Source organism: Podarcis pityusensis (genome assembly GCF_964106645.2).
Source record: "Podarcis pityusensis genome assembly, chromosome: 1".
In the NCBI taxonomy this organism is placed as follows: Eukaryota; Metazoa; Chordata; class Lepidosauria; order Squamata; family Lacertidae; genus Podarcis; species Podarcis pityusensis.
Genome location: NC_138028.1, coordinates 10746698 through 10768142, shown reverse-complemented (window position 1 = coordinate 10768142; position 21445 = coordinate 10746698). Strand labels below are relative to the sequence as shown.

At 48.0% G+C, this 21445-nt stretch overlaps 2 protein-coding genes across 13 annotated transcripts in view; one reads left to right on the top strand and one right to left on the bottom strand.

Moving 5' to 3' along the window:
* The first annotated feature begins 2097 nt into the window (after positions 1-2097).
* ZBTB25 (zinc finger and BTB domain containing 25) lies at positions 2098-11576 on the top strand. Of its 7 annotated transcripts, none has more exons than XM_080986881.1 (3): positions 2098-2304; positions 4186-4365; positions 8506-11576. In XM_080986881.1, exons 1-3 carry the CDS (start codon positions 2294-2296, stop codon positions 9641-9643), a joined length of 1329 nt encoding a protein of 442 aa, XP_080843007.1. In that variant the 5' UTR covers positions 2098-2293; the 3' UTR covers positions 9644-11576. The 7 variants fall into 7 exon arrangements, with proteins under 7 accessions (XP_080843007.1, XP_080843008.1, XP_080843010.1 ...); XM_080986882.1 differs by lacking the exon at positions 2098-2304 and adding an exon at positions 2437-2539; XM_080986884.1 differs by lacking the exon at positions 2098-2304 and adding an exon at positions 2476-2534.
* Positions 11577-16033: 4457 nt separating this feature from the next.
* Positions 16034-21445, bottom strand: part of AKAP5 (A-kinase anchoring protein 5) — an 18398-nt gene continuing 12986 nt past the window's right edge. For all 6 annotated transcript variants that reach the window (XM_080985765.1, XM_080985766.1, XM_080985761.1 and 3 more), the window contains exon 2: positions 16034-19029. In XM_080985765.1, the coding sequence (XP_080841891.1) occupies positions 16803-18251 (1449 nt within the window). In that variant the 5' untranslated portion in view covers positions 18252-19029 and the 3' untranslated portion in view covers positions 16034-16802. The remainder of the gene's footprint in view (positions 19030-21445) is intronic.

The window sequence follows — 21445 nt, the reverse complement described above, 5'->3', positions numbered from 1 at the left end:
TTTAAACCAGGCCTTTGGCTGATTGACATCCAATGCCCTTTTAAAATGTGTTGTGGGAGGGGGAGATTATTGGATTGTTTTTATCCTGTGCTTTATGTTTTTATTTTGTGATTTTATCTTGTGAACCACCCTGAGACCTGCAGGTATAGGCTGGTATACAAATAATTAATAATAATAATAACAATAACTCATGCCCAATTAACTGGAGGATACCAATTGGATCTCTGCAGCATCAAGGTCACATTTTTAGCTCTTTTGATCCCTGCAAAGCCTGATAACGGAGCGTTTCATCCCCCACAAGCCCATATGCAAAGCACCAGGACTGCATACCACACCATCTCAAACACTTTTGGAACTTAGCTAGTAAAAAAGGATACCTTAACCCACCTCCCCGCCAGATGTTTCCTGCAATGCAGGTGGAGTCTAAAAGTGCATGACACTTTGTGGCTTGGTTTGCGTGTGTTTTAAAATTTTCCCACCCCAGCACCAAACCAACCTTCCTTCTCTGCACTAGTTGCTTAACGCGGCCCCATTCCCCCCTACCCCTTGTTTGGATGGATTTGGGCCTAGTTTCTAATTGTTAAAACCAAGCAATAAAGCCTTCTCTGGACTCTGCCATTCCTCCACATGCCCCTTATCAGAATTTGACCTCTCCACCCCTTCTTACAGAATTTCCCTAAACATGTGAAATTGCCACACGTCTGTCTAATCTGGCTGGGACTAACCACATTCTCTTGCAACTGAACTATACAACTCACCGTTACTTGCAGCAGAAGTGTAAGCAAGGAAAAGGGTCCTTTTCTTCAGCGTAGAATAATTAGATTTCTAAACTGTAACAGCTCCATCCTATGCAACTTCACCTCTTCTTAAGTCATTTAAGTGTAAACTCAGTGAAGCTACAACATAAAAAAAAAAAGAGAGACTTTGCAAGACATTTTTCTGTGTGGTCAAACCAAAGATAAAGAGCATGAAGAAATGTGGTTTATTTAATTGTCCTGAATATCTGGAGACACCAAGGTTTGCAGATGCTCTGCTGAAGGCCCAGTTCATGTTTCAGGGTATAATATAAGCCCGAGTTGAGGAGTTCTTTAAAAACCCAAACCAATCTAGGAGGTTGCCAGGAGGACACAAGGACAATCGCTGCCACATCAAGCAAGAGCTACATATTTTCATTGCAAGGATTATGGCTTCTTATTCCCCTTTCCCACAATTATGCATTGCCATAGGCTTTTCTCTGCCCGCTGCAGGCTGTTATTTGTTCATCCTGCAATAGGCTTTTCTCCACTGATTTGGAAGCCAATAGAGTGTTTTTTCCCTTCATGGATCACTGCTAAAAAGCAGAGACATCACCTTGCCAACAAAGGTCTGTATAGTTAAAGCTATGGTTTTCCCAGTAGTGATGTATGGAAGTGAGAGCTGGACCATAAAGAAGGCTGATCGCCAAATTTATGCGTTTGAATTATGGTGCTGGAGGAGACTCTGGAGAGTCCCATGGACTGCAAGAAGATCAAACCTATCCATTCTTAAGGAAATCAGCCCTGAGTGCTCACTGGAAGGACAGATCCTGAAGCTGAGGCTCCAATACTTTGGCCACCTCATGAGAAGAGAAGACTCCCTGGAAAAGGCCCTGATGTTGGGAAAGATGGAGGCACAAGGAGAAGGGGACGACAGAGGACAAGATGGTTGGACAGTGTTCTCGAAGCCAGAAACATGAGTCTGACCAAACTGCGGGAGGCAGTGGAAGACAGGAGTGCCTGGCGTGCACTGATCCATGGGGTCACGAAGAGGTGGACATGACTAAACGACTAAACAACAACAACAACAGAGCGTTTTTTGCTCTCCAGGTTAAAGATACAAACTGGAAAAACAACAGAAGCGCCCCATAAACTGTGGCCAACAGTTTCAAAATAAAGCTTGCCAGGCGCTTCAAATGACTGGCACGCTGTTCACCTTACACAGAACCTCAGTGCAGTTCCCAGATGTGCGCAGATGTGCATTCATACCAGAGCCCAAATGCAGGGGCCTCTCATCCCACCAGCTGCAGATCTTGGAGCCTGAAACCATAGAAGAAGAGTGTTGGAAGGGACCCCAAGGGTCGTCTAGTCCAACCCCATGACCCTGAGCTCAAGCGTCTCCGTGCTCTGTTGACTGAGCTGTCCCGGGGATAAAAACAGCATTGCACTGTTGTGTCCTTTTTTACTGTCATGGTAGCAGGCCGGCTTTCCAACCTTCCCGAGAGCCGTCGCTGAGAGGCAGGGAATGCATTAAATAAAACGGAACCCCCCCTGTCGAAATGACTCCAAGGTGCGCTCCCGCGCACGAGGGAGACAGGCAATCCAGAGGCTTTGCAGCTGCCTCCCGGCGCCTGGCGCCACAGCCCCCTCCCCTTTCCCCTCCCTCCGCTTTCCCTTCTTCGGGCCGGAGGCGCAAAAAAAAAGCAACGTGAGAGCGCGGGCGCGCGTATCCGGCGCGCCCTTGTTCCCTGCCGTAGCTGCGCAGCCGCCGCTTCCACGCGCCGAGAGGCCCGCTGCCTTGTGGGGTAAGGGGGCCAGGAGCCGACGGGACGGAGATGTGGGTGCCGGGTGGCGTCGGGGAGCGCTGTGCAATGGGGAGCAGCCCCTCTTCCACCGGAGGAGGGGGAGGGACGGTCGAAGGGGTGGGGGGGGGCCAGGAATAGATGCCCGGGCTGGCATGGCTTCCTTGCGCACCGCGCCGCCTCTGCAACAGGAGCCGGCGAGCTATTTGCAAGCAAGCAAGCAAACCGACCCCGCTGCACCGCCGGCCTTGGCTGCCTTTCTGTGTGCGCGCGCGCCCGTGTGTGGCACGTTTGCATTTCCGTAGCTTACTATGGGCATGCGCGGCGACCAAGGGTTTTGGTTTTTTTGGTGGGGCCGGAGGCGCGCAGGCCAGCGGCACCCCGAGCCAGAAGCGCGCAGGTATTTGGGGCTGCTGGGTCGCCGCCTTGCGCAGGGCCATCTAGCGCAGTATTGAGTGCACTGGCTGGCAGCGGCTCCCCCGGGTCTCTCGGGCGCGAGGGGCGCCGTCTCCCAGCCTGCTTGAACTCGGGATCTTCCGCGCTGCAAAGCGGATGCTTCGCCGCTGAGAGTGCGAGGTTGTGCCCGGTTGCTGGCAGGTTGCAGCCGGGTGATTCTTCTTTTTTTAAGATTGCACCTTCGGTAAGGCATTTCAGCAGCCCTGAAAACAAGTTGCTGGAAACCACACGAGTGGAGAGAGGGCTCTTGTCCTCTGGTCCAGCTCTTTGTTTGGCCACTGTGAGAACAGGATGCTGTCCTAAATTCTTCTGATGCGCCTGTTATCCCTCTGCTTTCACTGGAGAATTGGGGAGAGGGAGCACTTTTAAGGGTTGCAGCCAACTCGGTTGAAACTGCCTAATGCAGCCCTTGGCCAGGCTGGGCCTGATGGGAGTTGTAGTCCAAAACAGCTGGAAGGCACAAGATTGGCAAAGGCTGGTTTAATGTCTCGGGAATTTTGAAGCCTCGTATTTTAGATATTGTTGTTTTAAGTTTGAGTGTGTTTTGTGGTTTGAATCTTATTAGTATTAAAAAAACAACAACACACAGGCAGAAATAGCAAGTATTCTGGACCATGCTTGCTCAGTGGTCACGACTGATGGGAGTTGTAGTTCCTGCTACCCTGAAATGGACCTGTCTTCTCAGGCAGGGTGGGCAGAAGGTAGATGGAAATCTGCAGATAGATGTCTGTTTTGCAGTAAACCTGCAAGGGCTTCTGATTCTCAGTTGTCTTGCAATAGCAACAACTATTCCACCTAAATTAGGCAGGTGAAATGAAGAGAGTTTGGGGAAATCGAGAGTGTGTGAAAGGACTGCAACCTTAGTTCAGTTCTTGAACTGGAAGCGAATTCCTAGGCTCAGAACATGCTCAGAGGCACCTTGCTCTTTAATTTTAACTGCTTGACCTAGGATAGCTCAGTCAGCGGAGCATGAGACCCATAATCTCAAGGTTGTGAGTTCAAGTCTCATCTAGGGCAAAACATTCCTGCATTGCATGGGGATGGCGTAATTGACGCTTGTGGTCCCTTCCAACTATACAGTTCTTTTGCACCTGACTGCAGCTGGTAGATCTTGGGATTTTAGTAAAAACAAAAAACAGAGTTAAGATCTCACAAGCCTGAACACCCATAAGAGCTCTTGCTTTGTCCTGCAGAAACACTATGGAGACTGCCAGCCACAGCCTGATCCTCCTGCAGCAGCTGAACATGCAACGGGAATTTGGCTTTCTCTGTGACTGCACTGTGGCCATAGGAGACGTCTACTTCAAAGCTCACCGAGCCGTCCTGGCTGCCTTCTCAAACTATTTTAAGATGATATTCATTCACCAGACAAGGTAAGGCAGTTCATGTCTTTTGGAGCATGACGGATGCAATCACAAACTTGTTTTCTGGGAAGGGGAGGCTCTCAGAACTTCCAGAATATCTCCTTTACACACAAAAGGCTTTGCAGCATTTGGCTACCTGGAATGTTGTGGTTCATGGGAATTGCAAAGGGGAGAAGCGAAGAAGCTGATTTAAATATTATACCTGCCTCTCCAGCCCTAGTAGGAGAAGGATAAAATGGCAGAATCAGAATTGTAGAGTTGGAAGGGACCCTAAGGGTCAGCACGTCCAATCTCAACTAGATCATATATGATAGGCAGCCATCCAACCTCTGCTTAAAAACCTCCAAGGAAGGCAGAGTCCACCATCTCTTGTGAGAGCCTGTTCCACTGCCAGATAGCTCTTAAAGTTCTTCCTGATGTTTAATCACAGTCTCCTTCCTTGTAACATGATAGATAGATGGAAATTTATTACAGTCCCAGACCAGTTTTACATACCATATTAAACAAGCATAAAACACAATAGAATTAAGTTTGGATTAACAATCAATTATAACAACAAACAGTATGAATATGGCAGCAATTAGAAATGTGGTTTAGGTCTTAATCTCTAAAATATTATCTATTATCTGAGGTCTTAAAGGCTAAAGATAAAGGGGATCCCTGACCATTAGGTCCAGTCGCTGCCGACTCTGGGGTTGTGGCGCTCATCTCGCTTTATTGGCCAAGGGAGCCGGCGTACAGCTTCCAGGTCATGGGGCCAGCATGACTAAGCCGCTTCTGGCGAACCAGAGCAGCACACGGAAACGCCGTTTACCTTCCCGCTGGAAGGTATTTATCTACTTGCACTTTGATGTGCTTTCGAACTGCTAGGTTGGCAGGAGCAGGGACCGAGCAACGGGAGCTCACCCCGTCACGGGGATTCGAACTGCCGACCTTCTGATCGGCAAGTCCTAGGCTCTGTGATTTAACCCACAGCGCCACCCGCGTCCCTTATCTGAGGTCTTAGTCTTTGTAATAGCACAGCTTGTTCTCCGGGTTTTATGGCAGCCACACAAAATTTGGCCACCCTTAGTGTGATCTCTGGATTCTTGTCCTCTAACAGGGATTTTAAGCATTGAGATTCAAACCCACTTTCTGTATAACAGGGGTACCGTATTTTTCGCCCTATAGGACGCACCGGCCCATAGGACGCACCTAGATTTGGGGGGGGGGGAATAAAGGAAACAATTTTTATCTCCCCCCCCCCCCAGGTGCGGGGCTGGGGCGGGGGAAGCCCGAGCTTCCCCCGACCCCAGCCCCCAGAGCGGGTTGGAGAGCGCTGGCGACGGTGAGCGCACCTTCGCCATCGCTCTGGGAGCTTGCGCGGCTGGGGGCAGGGGAAGCCGGAGCTTGCCCTGACCCCAGCCCCCAGAACGGGTCCCAGAGCGATGGCGAAGCTGCTGGGGGGATAGCTTCCTGAAGTCTGGAGAGCAAGAGGGGTCGGTGCGCACCGACCCCTCTCACTCTCCAGGCTTCAGCAAAAGTCTGCATTCGCCCCATAGGACGTACACACATTTCCCCTTCATTTTTGGAGGGGAAAAAGTGCGTCCTATAGGGCGAAAAATACGGTAATAAAGACCGAATGTATATCCTCATAAAAATGGCATCGAAGCAAGACATGGGAGACAGTTTCCACCTCTATCAAGCCGCAGGGGCAAACTTGCTCTGCATACGGTTTACCCACATCTCTGCCCTGCGATAAGTCAGATGGCAGCAGGTTGAATCTACCGAGGGTGAACAACCGTCTATATTTAGTTATATGTAGTTTTGACAGATATATTGCTGGGGTAAAACCTCTCCCATTGTCTTCGATTGCTAGGTGCTTATTCATCTCACTCACATGACCCTGAAATTCTACATCCCATATTCGTTGGCGAATTGTTGCTCTGGCTTTCTCATAAACCCCAAGCCTTTTAGCTTTTCGTATAATGTACCTTGCAACTTGAATCCTTTGGTTTAGGTCCTGCCCTCCGGAACAGGAGAAAACAAACTTGCTCCATGTGACTGCCCTTCAGATATTTGAAGATAGTGATCCTATCGCCTCTCAGTCTAATATTTAGCAGGCTAAACATACCCAGTTCCTCATAAGGCTTGGTTTCCAGACCCTTGATCATCTTGGGTCACTCTCCTCTGTACATGTTCCAGCATGTCAACATCTTCCTTAAATTCTGGTGCCCAGAACTGGACACAGTAATCCAGATGTGGTCTGACCAAGGCAGAATAGAGTGGTACTATTAATAATAATAATAATAATAATAATAATAATAATAATATATTATTTGTACCCCGCCCATCTGGCTGGGTTTCCCCAGCCACTCTGGGCGGCTTCCATAGAACCCAAAAATACACTAAAATATCACACATTAAAAAATTCCCTTGATCTGAACACTATACTTCTGTTGATGCAGCCTAGAATAACTGTAATGAGTATGAGTTACTCGTATGTAAACTGGTTCCTCTCTAGGCTAATTTGCCTTGTTAAACCTTTCTGACTGCACAGCCCTTTCTAATTGTGACTGCCTCAGTCACTGGCAGAATCCGTCAGTGGGCGTTTCTTGAACCTCTTCCAACATAAAAGTTGTTTGACACCCAGTCTCCTCCTCCTCTCACTGCACGGGAGTCTTCTGCGCAGGGAGGGCGTGGGTAGTGGAGGACCTGTCCCCTCCTCACTGAGGTCCAGTGAAGAGTCCTGGAGCCCTCTCTCCGATTCCCCCATCTGCCCCCCTTTATCCCTGGTGTTGCGCTGATTTGCTTCCCCCTCTACTGAGCTGTTTCTCCCCCTGCTGCTGGGTCCTTCGCCAGCATCATCTAGGAGCCTCCCCTTCGCCTCTCGCTCCGATGTCAGTTCCCTGACAATAACTTTACCTTTTTTTTGCTGCTGCTGCATCACACTGTTGACTCGTGTGAAGCTTGTGGTCCATCAAGCCCTCTAGATCCGTTTCCCATGTACTTCTAGTAAACCCGGTTTCCCCCATCCTATATTTGTGCATCTGGTTCTTCCTGCTGAGGTGCAGACCCTTACATTTGTCAGGAGCTCAGATAAAAGGAAACGTTTAAGATGGACAGGTTATTTATCTTTTTTTTTTATTGTTTTAGTTCAGTATGCCACATTTGTGCTTATCCAGCTCTACATTCATCCATTGTCTTAAAAACAAATTGAGTTTCCCCCCTTTTAAACACTGCCCAATCCAAATCCAAGTCTTTACAGCCTAGCCCAAGGCCGTTGTCAGTCATAAATAGCATGATTAAAAAGCCAGTTAGTGTGTCATAAGAAGAACTTGCTGAATCGGGCCCATGGCCAGCATCCTGTTTTCATTGGGGCCAACCAGATGTGTGTCTGCATCCATCACTAGGTTTGCTGTAGATTTTCAGAAAATAACTTGATCCTAGAGACCAGAAGGTGCACCCGAATTTTTAAATTTTTAATTCATTAGAAAAGGAAGTAAAATGCAGATTAAGAAATTGGAACAGACATTGCCTCAAATGTGAAAGAGAAGAAGAAGAGAGAAATGTGTTAGACCGCATCCAAAAATGTCACCTCTCAAAATTTACAGTATATTCAGCTTGTTATTATTCTAAAAGCAATCAATTGTGGGGTGTTTTTTTAGTTGTAAAGCCAAGAAACAAATGAATAACATAAATAAATGAAGAATAACTTGTTCTTAGGAGAAACCACAGTATAATTCCCCTTCCATAAATTTCTGCATGCTGTCGGTTTATTCAAAATGTTATGACCTCTGGCTATTCCTCAAGGGTAGGAGGAGTCTGGTTTAAATCCTGGTATTGGCTTACGATTGCCTGAACATTTGCATTATCATCAGCACTGCCTCGTGAATGGTCACTGTACTTATTGTTTGTGCATTCTCAGCTTTAGTATAATCGACGGCTTGTGTGTGTGTGTGTAATTTCATTCCCCTCATCGCTCACACATATTTTTCTTTGCACCCACGTGTATATAAAAATGCCAACTTAGGACAGCACTTCATACTTCTAATGCAGTTGACTAAAATCCACAGAAGCTTATGTCACGGTGAATGTGTTGGTCTTTAAAGTTCTGCTGGATTCTTCGTTGCTATATCCGCTTCCCTAACGTTCCTCTTTTGTTTCAAGCAGCGACTGCATAAAGATCCAGCCAACAGATATCCAACCCGACATATTCAGCTACTTGCTGCATATAATGTACACCGGCAAAGGACCCAAACAGATCGTCAACCAGACCCGGCTGGAGGAAGGCATCCATTTCCTGCACGCCGACTACCTTTCCCGCATGGCGGTGGAAATGAATCAGATGCTGTCGCCAGAGTCCATGCAGTCTTCGAACCTGTATGGCATCCAGATCTCCACCACGCACAAATCCGTCAAGGGAGGCCTCCAGGCAAAGGAAAGTTTGACGAGCCTCGGGAGCAGAACCGCCGGCCAGAGCGATCACCCCCAGCTGCAGCTCTCGTTGGCGATTGGGCTCGACGACGGCTCTTTGGACCAGCAGCTTTCTCGTCCTTCGCTCCCTCCGGCTGTGAAGCCGACAGAGGAGCTTGCAAACGCTCCTGTGACTATAAAACAGGAGAAGAGCGACCCGGAACAAGTGGTGTCTCAGAGCCACACCTCGTCGTCCCCGGATGTCAGCGGCCCGGCCTTCTCTAGGACGAACCTCAAAGTCCATTTATGCCAGTACTGCGGGGAGCACTTCGAATCCCGGAGCAATCTGCGCGAGCACCTCTTCACGCACGTCTCGGGGTCGCTGCCGTTTGGGGTTCCAGCCTCGATCCTGGAAAGCAGCGACCTTGGCCAGCTGCAGCCCCTGCACGAAAACCATGAGGCCGCGGAAAGCCACCGGCTGGGCTCCTTCCTCCGCAAAGAGGACGAGCGCCACCTGGAGCATCCGGCTCACAGCAGCTTGGAGCCTCTGCCCATCGGCCAGCTGTCTCTTGTTTCCAAGGATTCTGAGCCGGTGGAACTGAACTGCAACTTTTCCTTCTCGCGGAAGAGGAAGATCAGCTGCGCGGTTTGCGGCCACAAGTTCCTTCGCAAGAGCCAGCTGCTCGAGCACATGTACACCCACAAAGGCAAACACTTCAAACTGGGCCGGTGCCAGAGGCTGGGCGGCTCGGCAGCCCCTAAATTTCAGCTGCTCGGGAGCAGCTGGACTCCGGTGAAGAGCACCGCCCTCTCGCAAGCTCACGTGGATTCGCATAACGCGCCGGATCCTGACCTCTCCCAAGAGAGTATTGACACCATACTGGTTGAATAGCTCCTTCCCTTTTTCCTGTATGCGTTTTTTGCCTGTGAATTCCTGCGCTCGTTTCAATGTCTCTCTCATTGTCGCTGAAGGTGTTTTCCTTCTTCTTGCAAAATAGGAATCTGCAGACTGAAAGCCCTGTTCTGGGTTGTCTCATGGACTCGGTTGCGCGGCTGTTTCTCACGCTGCTCCAGTAACGTATGCACTGGGGAGACCATGTGTTAAGGGGCAGGTGACATGGCTGTGCATTGCCGCAAAATGCAAACTAAATTGCGTGCACTCCCACACCTGAAATCTTATGAGATGTCAGAGGTAGGTACAGATAAGAATGCAGCTTCAAAAGAACGATCAGACATGCTTATAGTGCGCTCAGAAGTGTTTTCTTTTGCAAGCGAGACTTACTGTCAGAGCTGATTGCTGCCGTCAGCAAGAACCGCTTTGCCCATTTGCAAGAGTGGTTTGAATGCAAACCACGCCTGCAGATGGACTTCAAAGAGGCTCCGCGACAGGGTTTCCCCAAACTTGGGTCTCCAGCAGTTTTTGGACTACAACTCACATCATCCCTAGCGAGCAGGTCAGGGATGTTGGGAATTGTAGTCCCAAAACAGCTGGAGGCCCAAGTTTGGGGAACCCCACTCTGTGATGAGCCCCTTTGACAGTGGTTCTCTGGCAATGTCCCTCCAGTGGATCCCGCATGCTCTGGACTAGATTTCAGACCCAGGAAGTATCCCTTTCAGAGACTGAGGAAAACAGCTAGCAGGGCCAGAGATCTCATTCCCTCTAAGGCAGTTTCATGTGTTCACATAACAACACATTTTATGCTAGCCCCAGCATTCTTGCAGATGGAATATTCTGTAGAGTTTGTTATATAGGGGTATTGCCAGTGGATAGAAAGAGTAACATAAAGTGACCAGGAGCAGTCGTGCCCTGAAGCCACTTTTGAGGGCTGCACCTGGATTGAGTTTCTGCTGCCCCTGCTGCATCTCTGCAGGCTTCCCCGTTCTGGCCTCACACCCTCCCAAAGAGCTTCCACCCGGGAGGCTGATTTTGTGGCACCTGCTCTCCAGGTGTGATTGGGTAGCTCAACCTGCGATGCAAAGATGGTTACAAGACTGCCCAGCCTCAGGGGAAGCCTCTCGTCGCCTCTCTGGACAAGTTGCTGTCCACGAGGCTTGTCTCAAATCAGTGACTCCTGCGGAAACACATAGAATTGGTCTCTCTGGGGAACCTTTTGGAGACAGTAAAGGAAGTGATGAGCAAGATCGGGGTTAAAATTAGTCTACAGCCCACCCACTCCAAATTCATGTTTCTATACACTCAGAAAGGTGCAGAATCCTGCATTTGTCCCTCTAGGCCTGAGGTTCTCCAACACTGCTTGGAAAAATCTTTTCACATGTAAGTGGTGTGTTCCTCCAATTCAGGAGAAAAAGGCGCAAGTCTGTCAGTTTTTGGAAGTCTGGGAAACACTTGGAAATCACGTAGCTCTAAGCAGATGCCTTAGGAACACTGAGGCTATTCAGAAATCTTTTACCCAATGTGGGGCTCGAACCCGCAAGCCTGAGCATTTGGGGGGCTGGAATAGATGACCCTGGTGGTCCCTTCCAACTCTTAGGATTCCTTGTTTCTATCCCGGCCCTACAAGTTTTCCAGTTTAGCCAGAAAGGGGCATGAAACCTTACCAGCAGATTGGTGCAATAAAAAGCTCTGCCCTTGCTAGCTTTAGATAGTCCTGTGTGATTTCCGCCCCCTCATCACACTATTTCATATTAGTTGCTGACTTATTTCTTTGGATTTAACGTTGCTCAAGATAGATTTCTTCCCTGTTACAGCACAACCTGTAGATTCTCTCTGTTTGCTCCCAAAGACTCCCAGCCCCTTAAGTTATTCACTCTGCTTTTATTTTTACAAAAAATTGAGGAATAAAACCAAAATCTTCTGAATCTTCCATCGGCTCGTGCTTTCTATTTTCCTGTAGAAAAACTCTGATCATGCGGTTGGTTTTCCCAGAGCATTGGAGAAGGGGCTCCTGGTCCTTATTGTAGGTTATTTGGTCTCAAAGCAGCTTCCAGGCATATGTAGCAAAGCAGGAGGTGTGACAGGAAGAGGCATAGTTCTGGATTTGGCACGGGTTTCTATGTGAATGCAAGCAAAAAGTCCTCACCTCTAGCTTTTGTCTTGTCAGATTTATTACATGTCAGAACTTGATCAGCCAGCAGGTGGCAGCAAGGCGCAAACAATGTTCTTTTCTCAAATTAAAATGTGAACTTGCCAGTTGTAAACTCCACTAAAAGGCCTTTTGTTATTCCACACATACACACCCGCTCCACGCCTCCCACTGTTCTTCTGCAACAATTCTCTGACACACAAGGTGAGTCACCCAGATTTATGAGGGAATTTTGAAACACATGTCAGAAGAGCATGAAGAGGAGGCGGGAAAGAGAAGTATTTTTTTTTAGAAAGATGTGTTTTTACTGAAGGTGGGAAATACTTAAAAGCTTTTCTTTTGGACTGTGATGGCAAGGAATTGCAGTCTTGAGTTCTGAGCGCTCTTTTCCTGCTGGATTCTTTTTGATAACCCCCGCCTCCCAAAGCGTGTGTCTTGTTTTCCTTTCCCCACCTCAGCCCTTCTTCCTTTTGTGCTGTCCCCTTTAGGCAGTGGCGCTTTTAGGGCAGAGAGGTCCATGGCTCCACTCAGAAGAATGAACAGACGGGTCCCCCAACACAACAGGGCTAGCTCACCATTCTGAAGCAAGTAATACACGTTGCCCTCTAAAGAACATGCATTATCTCCAGAGTCCCAGATTATCGACCTGACGCAACCCTTTTCCACTGGATGGCAGAATAAAAATATTTCAAAACAAAGATGCCCCACATATGCAAGTGCAAATCCACATCTGGTTTATTCCAGATCAGGGTATAATTGGAAAGCAAAAAGAATGGACCTTTCCCCTTGCTGATTAGAAAATCTTGCTGCAAATTCATTAGTTCGCTATTTACGTCGCACTCCCCGCAATTTATTTGTAGGGACGTTTGTGGGTTAAACCACAGAGCCTAGGACTTGCCGATCAGAAGGTTGGCGGTTCGAATCCCCGCGACGGGGTGAGCTCCTGTTGCTCAGTCCCTGCTCCTGCCAACCTAGCAGTTCGAAAGCATGTCAAAGTTCAAGTAGATAAACAGGTACCGCTCTGGCGGGAAGGTAAATGGCGTTTCCGTGCGCTGCTCTGGTTTGCCAGAAGCGGCTTAGTCATGCTGGCCACATGACCCAGAAGCTGTACGCCGGCTCCCTCGGCCAGTAAAGCGAGATGAGCGTCGCAACCCCAGAGTCGGTCACAACTGGACCTAATGGTCAAGGGTCCCTTTACCTTTACCTTGTGACTGAAAAAAGAGAGCACCCGAAGAAGTGTATTGTGAAACTCAAAAGGGAAAATAGCACCGCCCAAAAATAGCAAGGGAGTGTCCTAAAGTAATCAAAACCAAAGCAAATTGAATGAAATGAGAAGCCATTGACCCAGGAGGGAACACACACAAAACCCAAATGGATTGTTTTAGATTAGCCGATTCTCCTGCATACGTATAACCGAAAGGAAGGTTTGCTTTGATGCAGCCTAGCTCTACAGATCCCTAGACAACAATAGTATCACCTGCTAAGGATCGAGGCCAAGGTGTCTATATTGGTTTCAAGCAGCTTGAGAGCAAATGTTGCCTTCTGTCTGATTTCCATCTTTCTCGAGGCTTCTTTCAGAGCCGCCTCATTTTTTTCTGCAGTTTTCTTTTGTGTAATCACAATGAAAGTGGAGAGGCAAGGAATAGCTTCAGTTTCATTGTTTAGCTCCTTTTCTTTTGTATTACTTCGCACACACACACACCTTTAAGCTGCTCCCTTCTCACTTGCATGCTTACCTTTATACGTGACAAAAGCTGTAAGGAAAAAAAGGAGGTATGCATGTGGTATGTGAAATAAATCAACCAACAATTTATCTCCAATATGAATTGTTCACTGCCAGCAGCAGAAAGGGCCGAGTATGTGGATCTGCCACCCTACCTTACCCAAGAGTAAACCCTGGACATAAAACTTGAGTTGACATGCACAGGATCACACCGAAGACCAAGCCTCTTTAAAGGAAAGGAAGTTGGGGACATTAATGGATTATTTTGGGGGAGAGAGAAGGGGCCATTGCTAGCCTTGGTGAAGGATTTCTAACCTCCAAGGCTGAGTCATTTCAGAAGGCAGATTTGGGATTGCAGGACTGGAGAGCTCAGCTGGTTAGAGCATCGTGCTAAAAATGCCAAGGGTGCTGGTTCAATCCCCATACGGGGCAGCTGCATATTCCTGCATGGCAGGGGGTTGGACTAGATGATCCTCAGGGTACCTTCCAATGCTACAATTCTAGGATTCTCTCACTTAAAGCAAAAACCAGAACCGTATTCCATGCACCTAGAAAAGGAGAACATCAGGGAGTAGCCTAGGCTGAAACTGGAGCAATCTGAAACTGGAGCAATCAAGTACGTAATACCCCAACCAAAAATTAACCTCCATTCTGAAGTGGTACAGTCCCAGCTTAATAGGGCTGTACCATGTGATTTTTATAAATCTGTACACTGGACCTGAATTAAACAGTAATACTGTTTGGGTGCTGACAAAATGAGATCAGCTCCAGGTCCTCCTCTGCACAACTATCCTTTTTGCCTATACAGTGGTACCTCAGGTTACATACGCTTCAGGTTACAGACTCCGCTAACCCAGAAATAGTGCTTCAGGTTAAGAACTTTGCTTCAGGATGAGAACAGAAATCGGGCTCCGGCAGTGCAGCAGCAGCAGGAGGCCCCATTAGCTGAAGTGGTGCTTCAGGTTAAGAACAGTTTCAGGTTAAGTACGGACCTCCGGAACAAATTAAGTACTTAACCCGAGGTACCACTGTAATTATGTGCCAATCAAGAATTGTGTGTTTTAAATACAATTTTTCAGTGAATTTTATGAACTGCCCAATTCTCTGCAGCTGTTTTCATTTTTCTCCCAATTTTGGGAAGGGGGTGACTAGAATCGACACCAAAAAGGCTCAGGGTCACTCCTTGCATTGCCCACTACTATGTCTGCAGGAGGTTTGGTTAGCATCTGGGGACGGTGCAATGCCTATGGACCGACACTGTGTAGGTCTGAGCATCTGCAAACTCCCAAGTTCACCCGGATTGACATCATATTTAACAGACAGCTCCAGAAAACAATCCCAGAGCCTTCATTACTTACCGCAAATGTTATGTGCAGGTACTGCTATATGACAACTCCAGCAATCCTGAATGAATGACTCTTATCTTGATGGCAGCCCCAGGAACATGTCGCAGCTAAATGTGGCCCCCTAGGCCACTCTTTGGCCCTCAGGACCCTCCCTTAGCTCCTGACCTATCCCCAGGTAACAACCCCTACCAGAACCTTTTGCATCCCCCCAAGTGTTTAACTGGAACAATGCCTATTGGTCGCCTATATCTGCAGGTGTAGAAACCTCTCGATTATTTGCATGGTTGGAATGTAGCCAGCAAAGGTTAAGTGTCACGTTATTCCTCCACCTACTTTTGTCTCTGGCCCCGCCCACCTCCACATGTGGCTCCTTCCTATGTGGAGACATGGCCCTCAGCTTGAAAACGTTCTCCATCCTTGATCTCTGGTGACCTCCCAGAAAAAAAACCACTCTTCTGGGGACTTTCCACAGGCTCCCTGAACTTCAAATGGCTTTCTTTCCTGAAATAAATGGGTAGGCATGATTCATTCTTGCACTTGTGCAAGAGTAACCTATGTGGACCTAAGGAAAACTAAGGAGTAGATGGAGCCCTTGCATTTGAAAACCATTAAGCGCCAAAGCAGTGCCCTAGTTTGCTGGATCTCCTCAGAAACACTCCAGCAAATCTTCTTTATCATTCCAGTAGTGTTTAGTTCTGCGTGCCACAATTTAAGAAGGATATTGACGAGCTGGAAAATGTGCAGAGAAGGGTGACCGAAATGATCAAGGGTCTAGAAACCAATCCTTAGGAGGAACAGTTTAATTACTCTTTGAATTTTAAAAAAGCCTCTTTAAATATATATATATATATATATATATATATATGTGTGTGTGTGTGTGTGTGTTAAGGCTCAAGTGTTGCAGCCTTTCTGCATAGGAAATGGACTGCACCTCCATTATCATTTTGGTTGTCCTCTCCTGCAGCTCTACAATATCCTTGGTTCAGGTACGGCAACCAGAATTGCATATTGTATTCCAAGAACTGACCGCGTCACAGATTTGTGTAACGGCATTAGGAGTCTTATTTCCAATCCCTTACACCATCTGATATTTGACGATAGTTTTAATCTGTACTCAGTGAGATTTGCTGCTTTTTGGTTTCCCTTTGGAAGATCAAGTGAGCTCCAAGTCTCTGAAAACGAAACATTTATTTTGAGCAAAAACAGTGCCGGAAAGGCTCTAGAAAGTTAACACTTTTCTAAATGAACACTGAAGTTTTGCTAATATGGCTCTTAAGGCCTCTGCAAGACCTCCGATAAAAACGGCTCGCTTGCCAATTTCAACGCGTGCATCCTTCATTCACTGTTCTGTAAATTGATCTCGGTTCAACAACTTGCCTCTAACAGCAACTTAACCAAAAGCAATTTAGCGGGTGTTAAATTTGATTAACGTAGGGCTTCTTCAAGCATTTGGCAATAATGGGAATCGAACAACTTGGTTCTAAGTAAGGGAAATAAATGGACATTGGAAAGAAGAGGTGGCTTCTTGCTCTCCTAGCTCTACTACGCAGAACAAGCCATTAACACGTCACCATGCAGCAAAGGGCCCACCCTTCCAAAAATCCTTTTTTTACGTACATGATACATTCCTCTCACCGACATGCAAAATTAAGCTAATGGCAGCGAATACTGCAATTTATCTCGGGGTTTCATCTGATGTCTTTCATGTTGAGTTCAAATATTGTAGGACTTTCTTCCCCCTTCCTATGGCATTAATACTGGATTAACCTGTAAGGCAAGGACAGGTACTTTTGGCACCTGATGCAGAAAATTCAGCCAAGCCACTGCAACAGCAGGTCCCTTGCACCTTTTACTCAGTGCTCAGAATCCGCTACAGTACTTGTGGAAGTCTGATGGCAGGGCCTGGCCAAAGACCACCAGGGAGCTCCGGTGACCTTATCATAGAAAACTGTTTTGTTTATTTTGCTCCAGAGCCATCTCATTCACAAGCTGCTCGATGGACGACTGGATGGCCGCCTTCACAAGTGAGGCGGCCGTTTCAATCAGAAGCACCTCGTATTGTTCTGAAGCCCAGTGTTCCTGGTCATTGGCACCGAAAGGCGGCTGGGCCTGCGGACACGCCTTGCCTTCCCTCCCTGACCTGGAATCAGGGACTTTGCTGGTTTTCTTTTTCGCTTTCTGTTTGCTGGCTTGCGGAAAGGAAAACGTTTCGCAGCTATAGCTGGGTTCCTCTTCCTCTTCCTCCTGGAAGGCCTCCGCTTCTGTGATCATGATCACAATGCCCGCCCCAGGCATCGCAAGCTTGTTTTCGTCGGATTCTGCTTCCTGGATGGGACAATTTGGCTCCTGTGAAGCCTCGTCTTCGGACACAGGCAGACTGCAATGTAGCATCACTTCAACCGAACTGCCTTCCTTGGCACCGTCCATCTCCGGCACAACATCCTCCCCAGATTGTTCCAACTCAGCCTCTTTGGCAGGCGAGTTCTTGGAGTCTTCTCCTTCCAAGACGTTGGGTTGGCTTTCTGGCAGGTCCTGGGCAAGCAGGGAGACCACCTCTCCCTCAAAATCAAACCTCTCGTTTCTCCCTTCTTCAGGTTCCCCATAGAGGCTTCCGTGATGCAGCTGGAAGAGTTGCTTCTCCTGTTCTGTTTCCAGGACTGTTTCGGAGTGGATAATTTCTGACTGAGCCGTAAAGTCTGTGTATTGGTCGGGACCCGGACTCATCTCTGAAAAAGCGTCCTCTCTCCTGGCCGGAGCCACCTCTTCAGAGTTGTTTACAACCCCCCTGTCGCCCTTGTTTTCAAGGGCACCGCTGGGGGATTGGTCAGCGTTCAGAGGACCTTCCACAGACACAGACTCCGGTTCACTGTTCCTTTTGTTATCCACAATGCTCGCCCCTTCGCTGGCTTTCTCGCCGTGATCCCCCTCCTCTGTTATTTCAGCCTGGCAGGACTTCTTGCTTCTACAGAACCTTAGGCAGGGAATTTTATGGTTGGAGCTGGTGCGCTCCTTTGCGCCAGAATTTTCCACATTCGTCTCCAGCTGCACACAGGAACCAGACTGCGCTTGTTTCTTCAAAGCAGATTTGGACCTCCTCCTCAGTGTCACAAGCCGCTTGAAGGACAACCAAGCCCCTCCTGACGTCCACGGTGGATCTGAAGCCTCCATTTGACTTTGCCCAGAGTTGGAGAGCTGGTTTGTAGCCTTTCGGGTTACAGATTCACGATCCTCGTCTTTCTCTGTTGCGTAGGACTTCTTCCTTTTCTTAAAGCAAATCGCGGAGGCCTTTTGGGCCGGGCTCTCATGTGAAAGGAAGGGCTTTTCCGCATTTGAGGCTTCCGGTTCTTGCATACTCTCTGTCTGAATTTCTTTCGTTGCATCCTCCATTCTTAAATCCCTGTCCCTTAGCTATCGTTTCAGAGGGAAGACATCCTTATGGCAGATCCACGCCACAAACGTATCAGTTTTATAGCAGTTGGAATTGTAGTTTGGGAAGTGTACTGACAAAATCCTTAGAACCACAATTCCCTGCAGAGAGGAGACAACTGTTGAGCTCCTTTGCATCTGCAGCGCTAATATGCTGTTATCAAACTCAACAAACCATCCCTTGAGATGTCTTCTCACGACCTCAAGATGACCTATCTATTTTATTCTATTTTTTACAAAAACATCTTTTGATGTTTGAAGGCAGGTTTCTCTTTCGCTTAGTGTTTTTGTTTTTTAAAAGAGTGAGATTTTTCTTTTTTTGACAGCAGGGTGTTTTGACCCCCCTCCGTGTATCGTACTGAAGAACTCTCTGCCCGACGCCTCTGAGCATCAATTTTAATCATCTCTCGGTGCGATGGGCGATACTCTTTTCATCAGAAGCTTGGCGCTTTAATAGTTTAAAATAGATTTTGGATAATCACAGAGACTGGTCCTGCTCCATTAACGACAGCCCCGGGAGACAACATCCACTTGCAAATATTCGTGCCTTTTCCCAATCAGGGGTTTTGCATGCAAGCGACTACAAAGAAGGCCATCTTCATAAACTGGTTCAGGGAGAGGCATCCCTGTGTCCTTCCAAGTCTGCTTCTTATTGCCTTTTGGTCCATTTTCCAATTAGCATCCCTCGGGTTATAAAACGCAACAACTTTCCTCATTGATGGGATTGCTTTGTGGGCACCTGCAAGGGGGGGGGGAGAGAGAAAGAAAAATGGGGGAAAGTAATATTGCACTGTACACAGGGTGCCCACACAAATTAATGCTCCAAAAAAAAAATCAGACTGCTTTGCAGGGAGAAGTGCTTTATTTTATTTTTTTATTTATATTTAACCACCTTTGTAGGCAGGTATTGGGTTTGACTGTAGGGGCCCCAAGTTTACATCTCTATTGAATGTAGCCATAAACAGAAAATACAGTGGAGGAAAGCAGTGTTAGAAACTCAGATATAGTCGTACCTTGGAAGTCGAACGGAAACCGTTCCGGAAGTTCGTTCAACTTCTAAAACGTTCGGAAACCAAAGCGCGGCTTCTGATTGGCGGCAGGAAGCTTCTGCAGCCAATCAGAAGCCGTGGAAGCCCCATTGGACGTTCGGCTTCCAAAAATAGTTCTCAAACCAGAATAGTTACTTCCGGGTTTGCGACGTCCAGGAGCCAAAACGTTTGAGAACGAAGCTGTTCGAAAACCAAGGTACAACTGTATAAGCAAGGCATCAAACCAAAGTTACAGTGGCCAAAATGGAATGTCCAGTTGCCGTTTTGATGATCAGTTAAACATCTGCCTAGATGACTTATCTTGTGGAGAATTGCTTCAAACCCCGACTCCAGCTTCCAACAGATATAAAAACATAAAAGAGCATCAAACCTTAAAACCTCTCCTATACAAGGCTGCCTTCAGGTGTCTTCTTAAAGTCACATACAGTAGACCTTCTAGTTACGGACCGCTCTGGATACATAACTTCCGGGTTACAAATGCTGCAAACCCGGAAGTGTATACTTCCGTGTTTTGTCGTGCACACATGCGCAGAAGCACTCTGCGCGTCCAGCACACAGAAGCGGCGCTTCTGCCTACGGACTTTTCGGGATGCAGACGACCCCCGGAACAAATTTAATTTGTATCCGGTGGGTCCACTGTAGTCGTTTATTTCTTTTATATTTGACAGAAGGGTGTTTCACAAGGCGGGCGCCACTACCGAGAAGGCCCTCTGCAGCAGAGAGGACGAGTCATCCCCACCATCAACAAACTCCTGAAGAAAGCTCAGGTTCTGCAAAAATATATATGCCCTGGTGCCGTGGACAGGAAGGGATGTCTACTTCGTGGGAACCCAAGTCCCGTTTGCGACACAAACGTCATATAGGCGCTTTCTTGCTAGCACCCACGGCTTTCTGCTTCAAAAAGGCGAGCTGCGCTGCACAAGGGATGCTTATTTATAGTCTTGCTTTCCCTTTCCATAGCAACTGCAGCATAAATCGCCAAGCACACGTCTTCAGCATTTCGCGGGCGCTACCTACGGGCGAAACCCTTCAACCGCAAATGCCATTGTGATACAGTGGTACCTTGGGTTACATACGGTTCAGGTTACATACGCTTCAGGTTACAAACTCCGCTAACCCAGAAATAGTGCTTCAGATTAAGAACTTTGCTTCAGGATGAGAACAGTAATCGCATGGTGGTGGCAGCGGGAGGCCCCATTAGCTAAAGTAGTTGTCAGGGAACTGCCATCGGAAGGAAGGGAAGTGAAAGGGCTCACACAGGTTGGGAGAGACTCAGCAGCTGAAGAGGGAACCAGTAGGGGGAGAGGAGCTGAACTGAGGGAAAGGGAGCTGGAGGGATGGCTCAGAGACACTTCCAGCGAAAACAGTGGGGAGGTTTCAGGACCTCCTGTAGGGACACCCACTCCTCGCCGGAAACTGTCACGCAGAGAGTCCAGAAGACGTGTTTCCGTTAAGGAGCTTTTATGTTGGAAGCGATTCCGAAAGCAACCACTGTCGGAATCTGCCAGCGACTGACGGAGCCATGTTTAAGGGGCTCCGTTACAGACAGAGGTTTGCAAACTTGACCAAACTCTGAGGGACTAGGATTTTACACACAAGCAGCTCATCGTCCCATCACAGCATTCCGACAGTCTTCGTGAGCAGCTTGTGCAGGAGAAGGCATCATGAGCAACCCAGCCGGAACCGGAGAAGCAGGAGCTGGAGCGGGTCCAAGCCTGGAAGAAAGGTACCGGGTGTTGGAGGTCCAGCTAGCGCTGCAGACGGCGAGGCTTGAGGAGAGGAGGGCTCAGGATGCAGACAAAAAGGGGAAAGACACCCAGCTCGTCAGAAAGGTACCAGGATTGGTGCAGAAGTTTGGGGGGGAGCCCAAAGACTATCATGGCTTTCGGACAGAGATGCAATATGCCCTCAATCTGCAGTTTGATGAATTCCCTGACGAGGAATCACGAGTGGCTTTCGTGATTGGTCATCTTGAAAAGGGGGCGAGAGACTGGGTTAGACCCCTGATGGCAGCGAATAGTGACGTCCTAAAGGACACGATGAAGTTCTTTCGCGCCATGGATCTGATGTTTTCCAGCGATATTGAACAGGGAGTGGTCCGCAGAC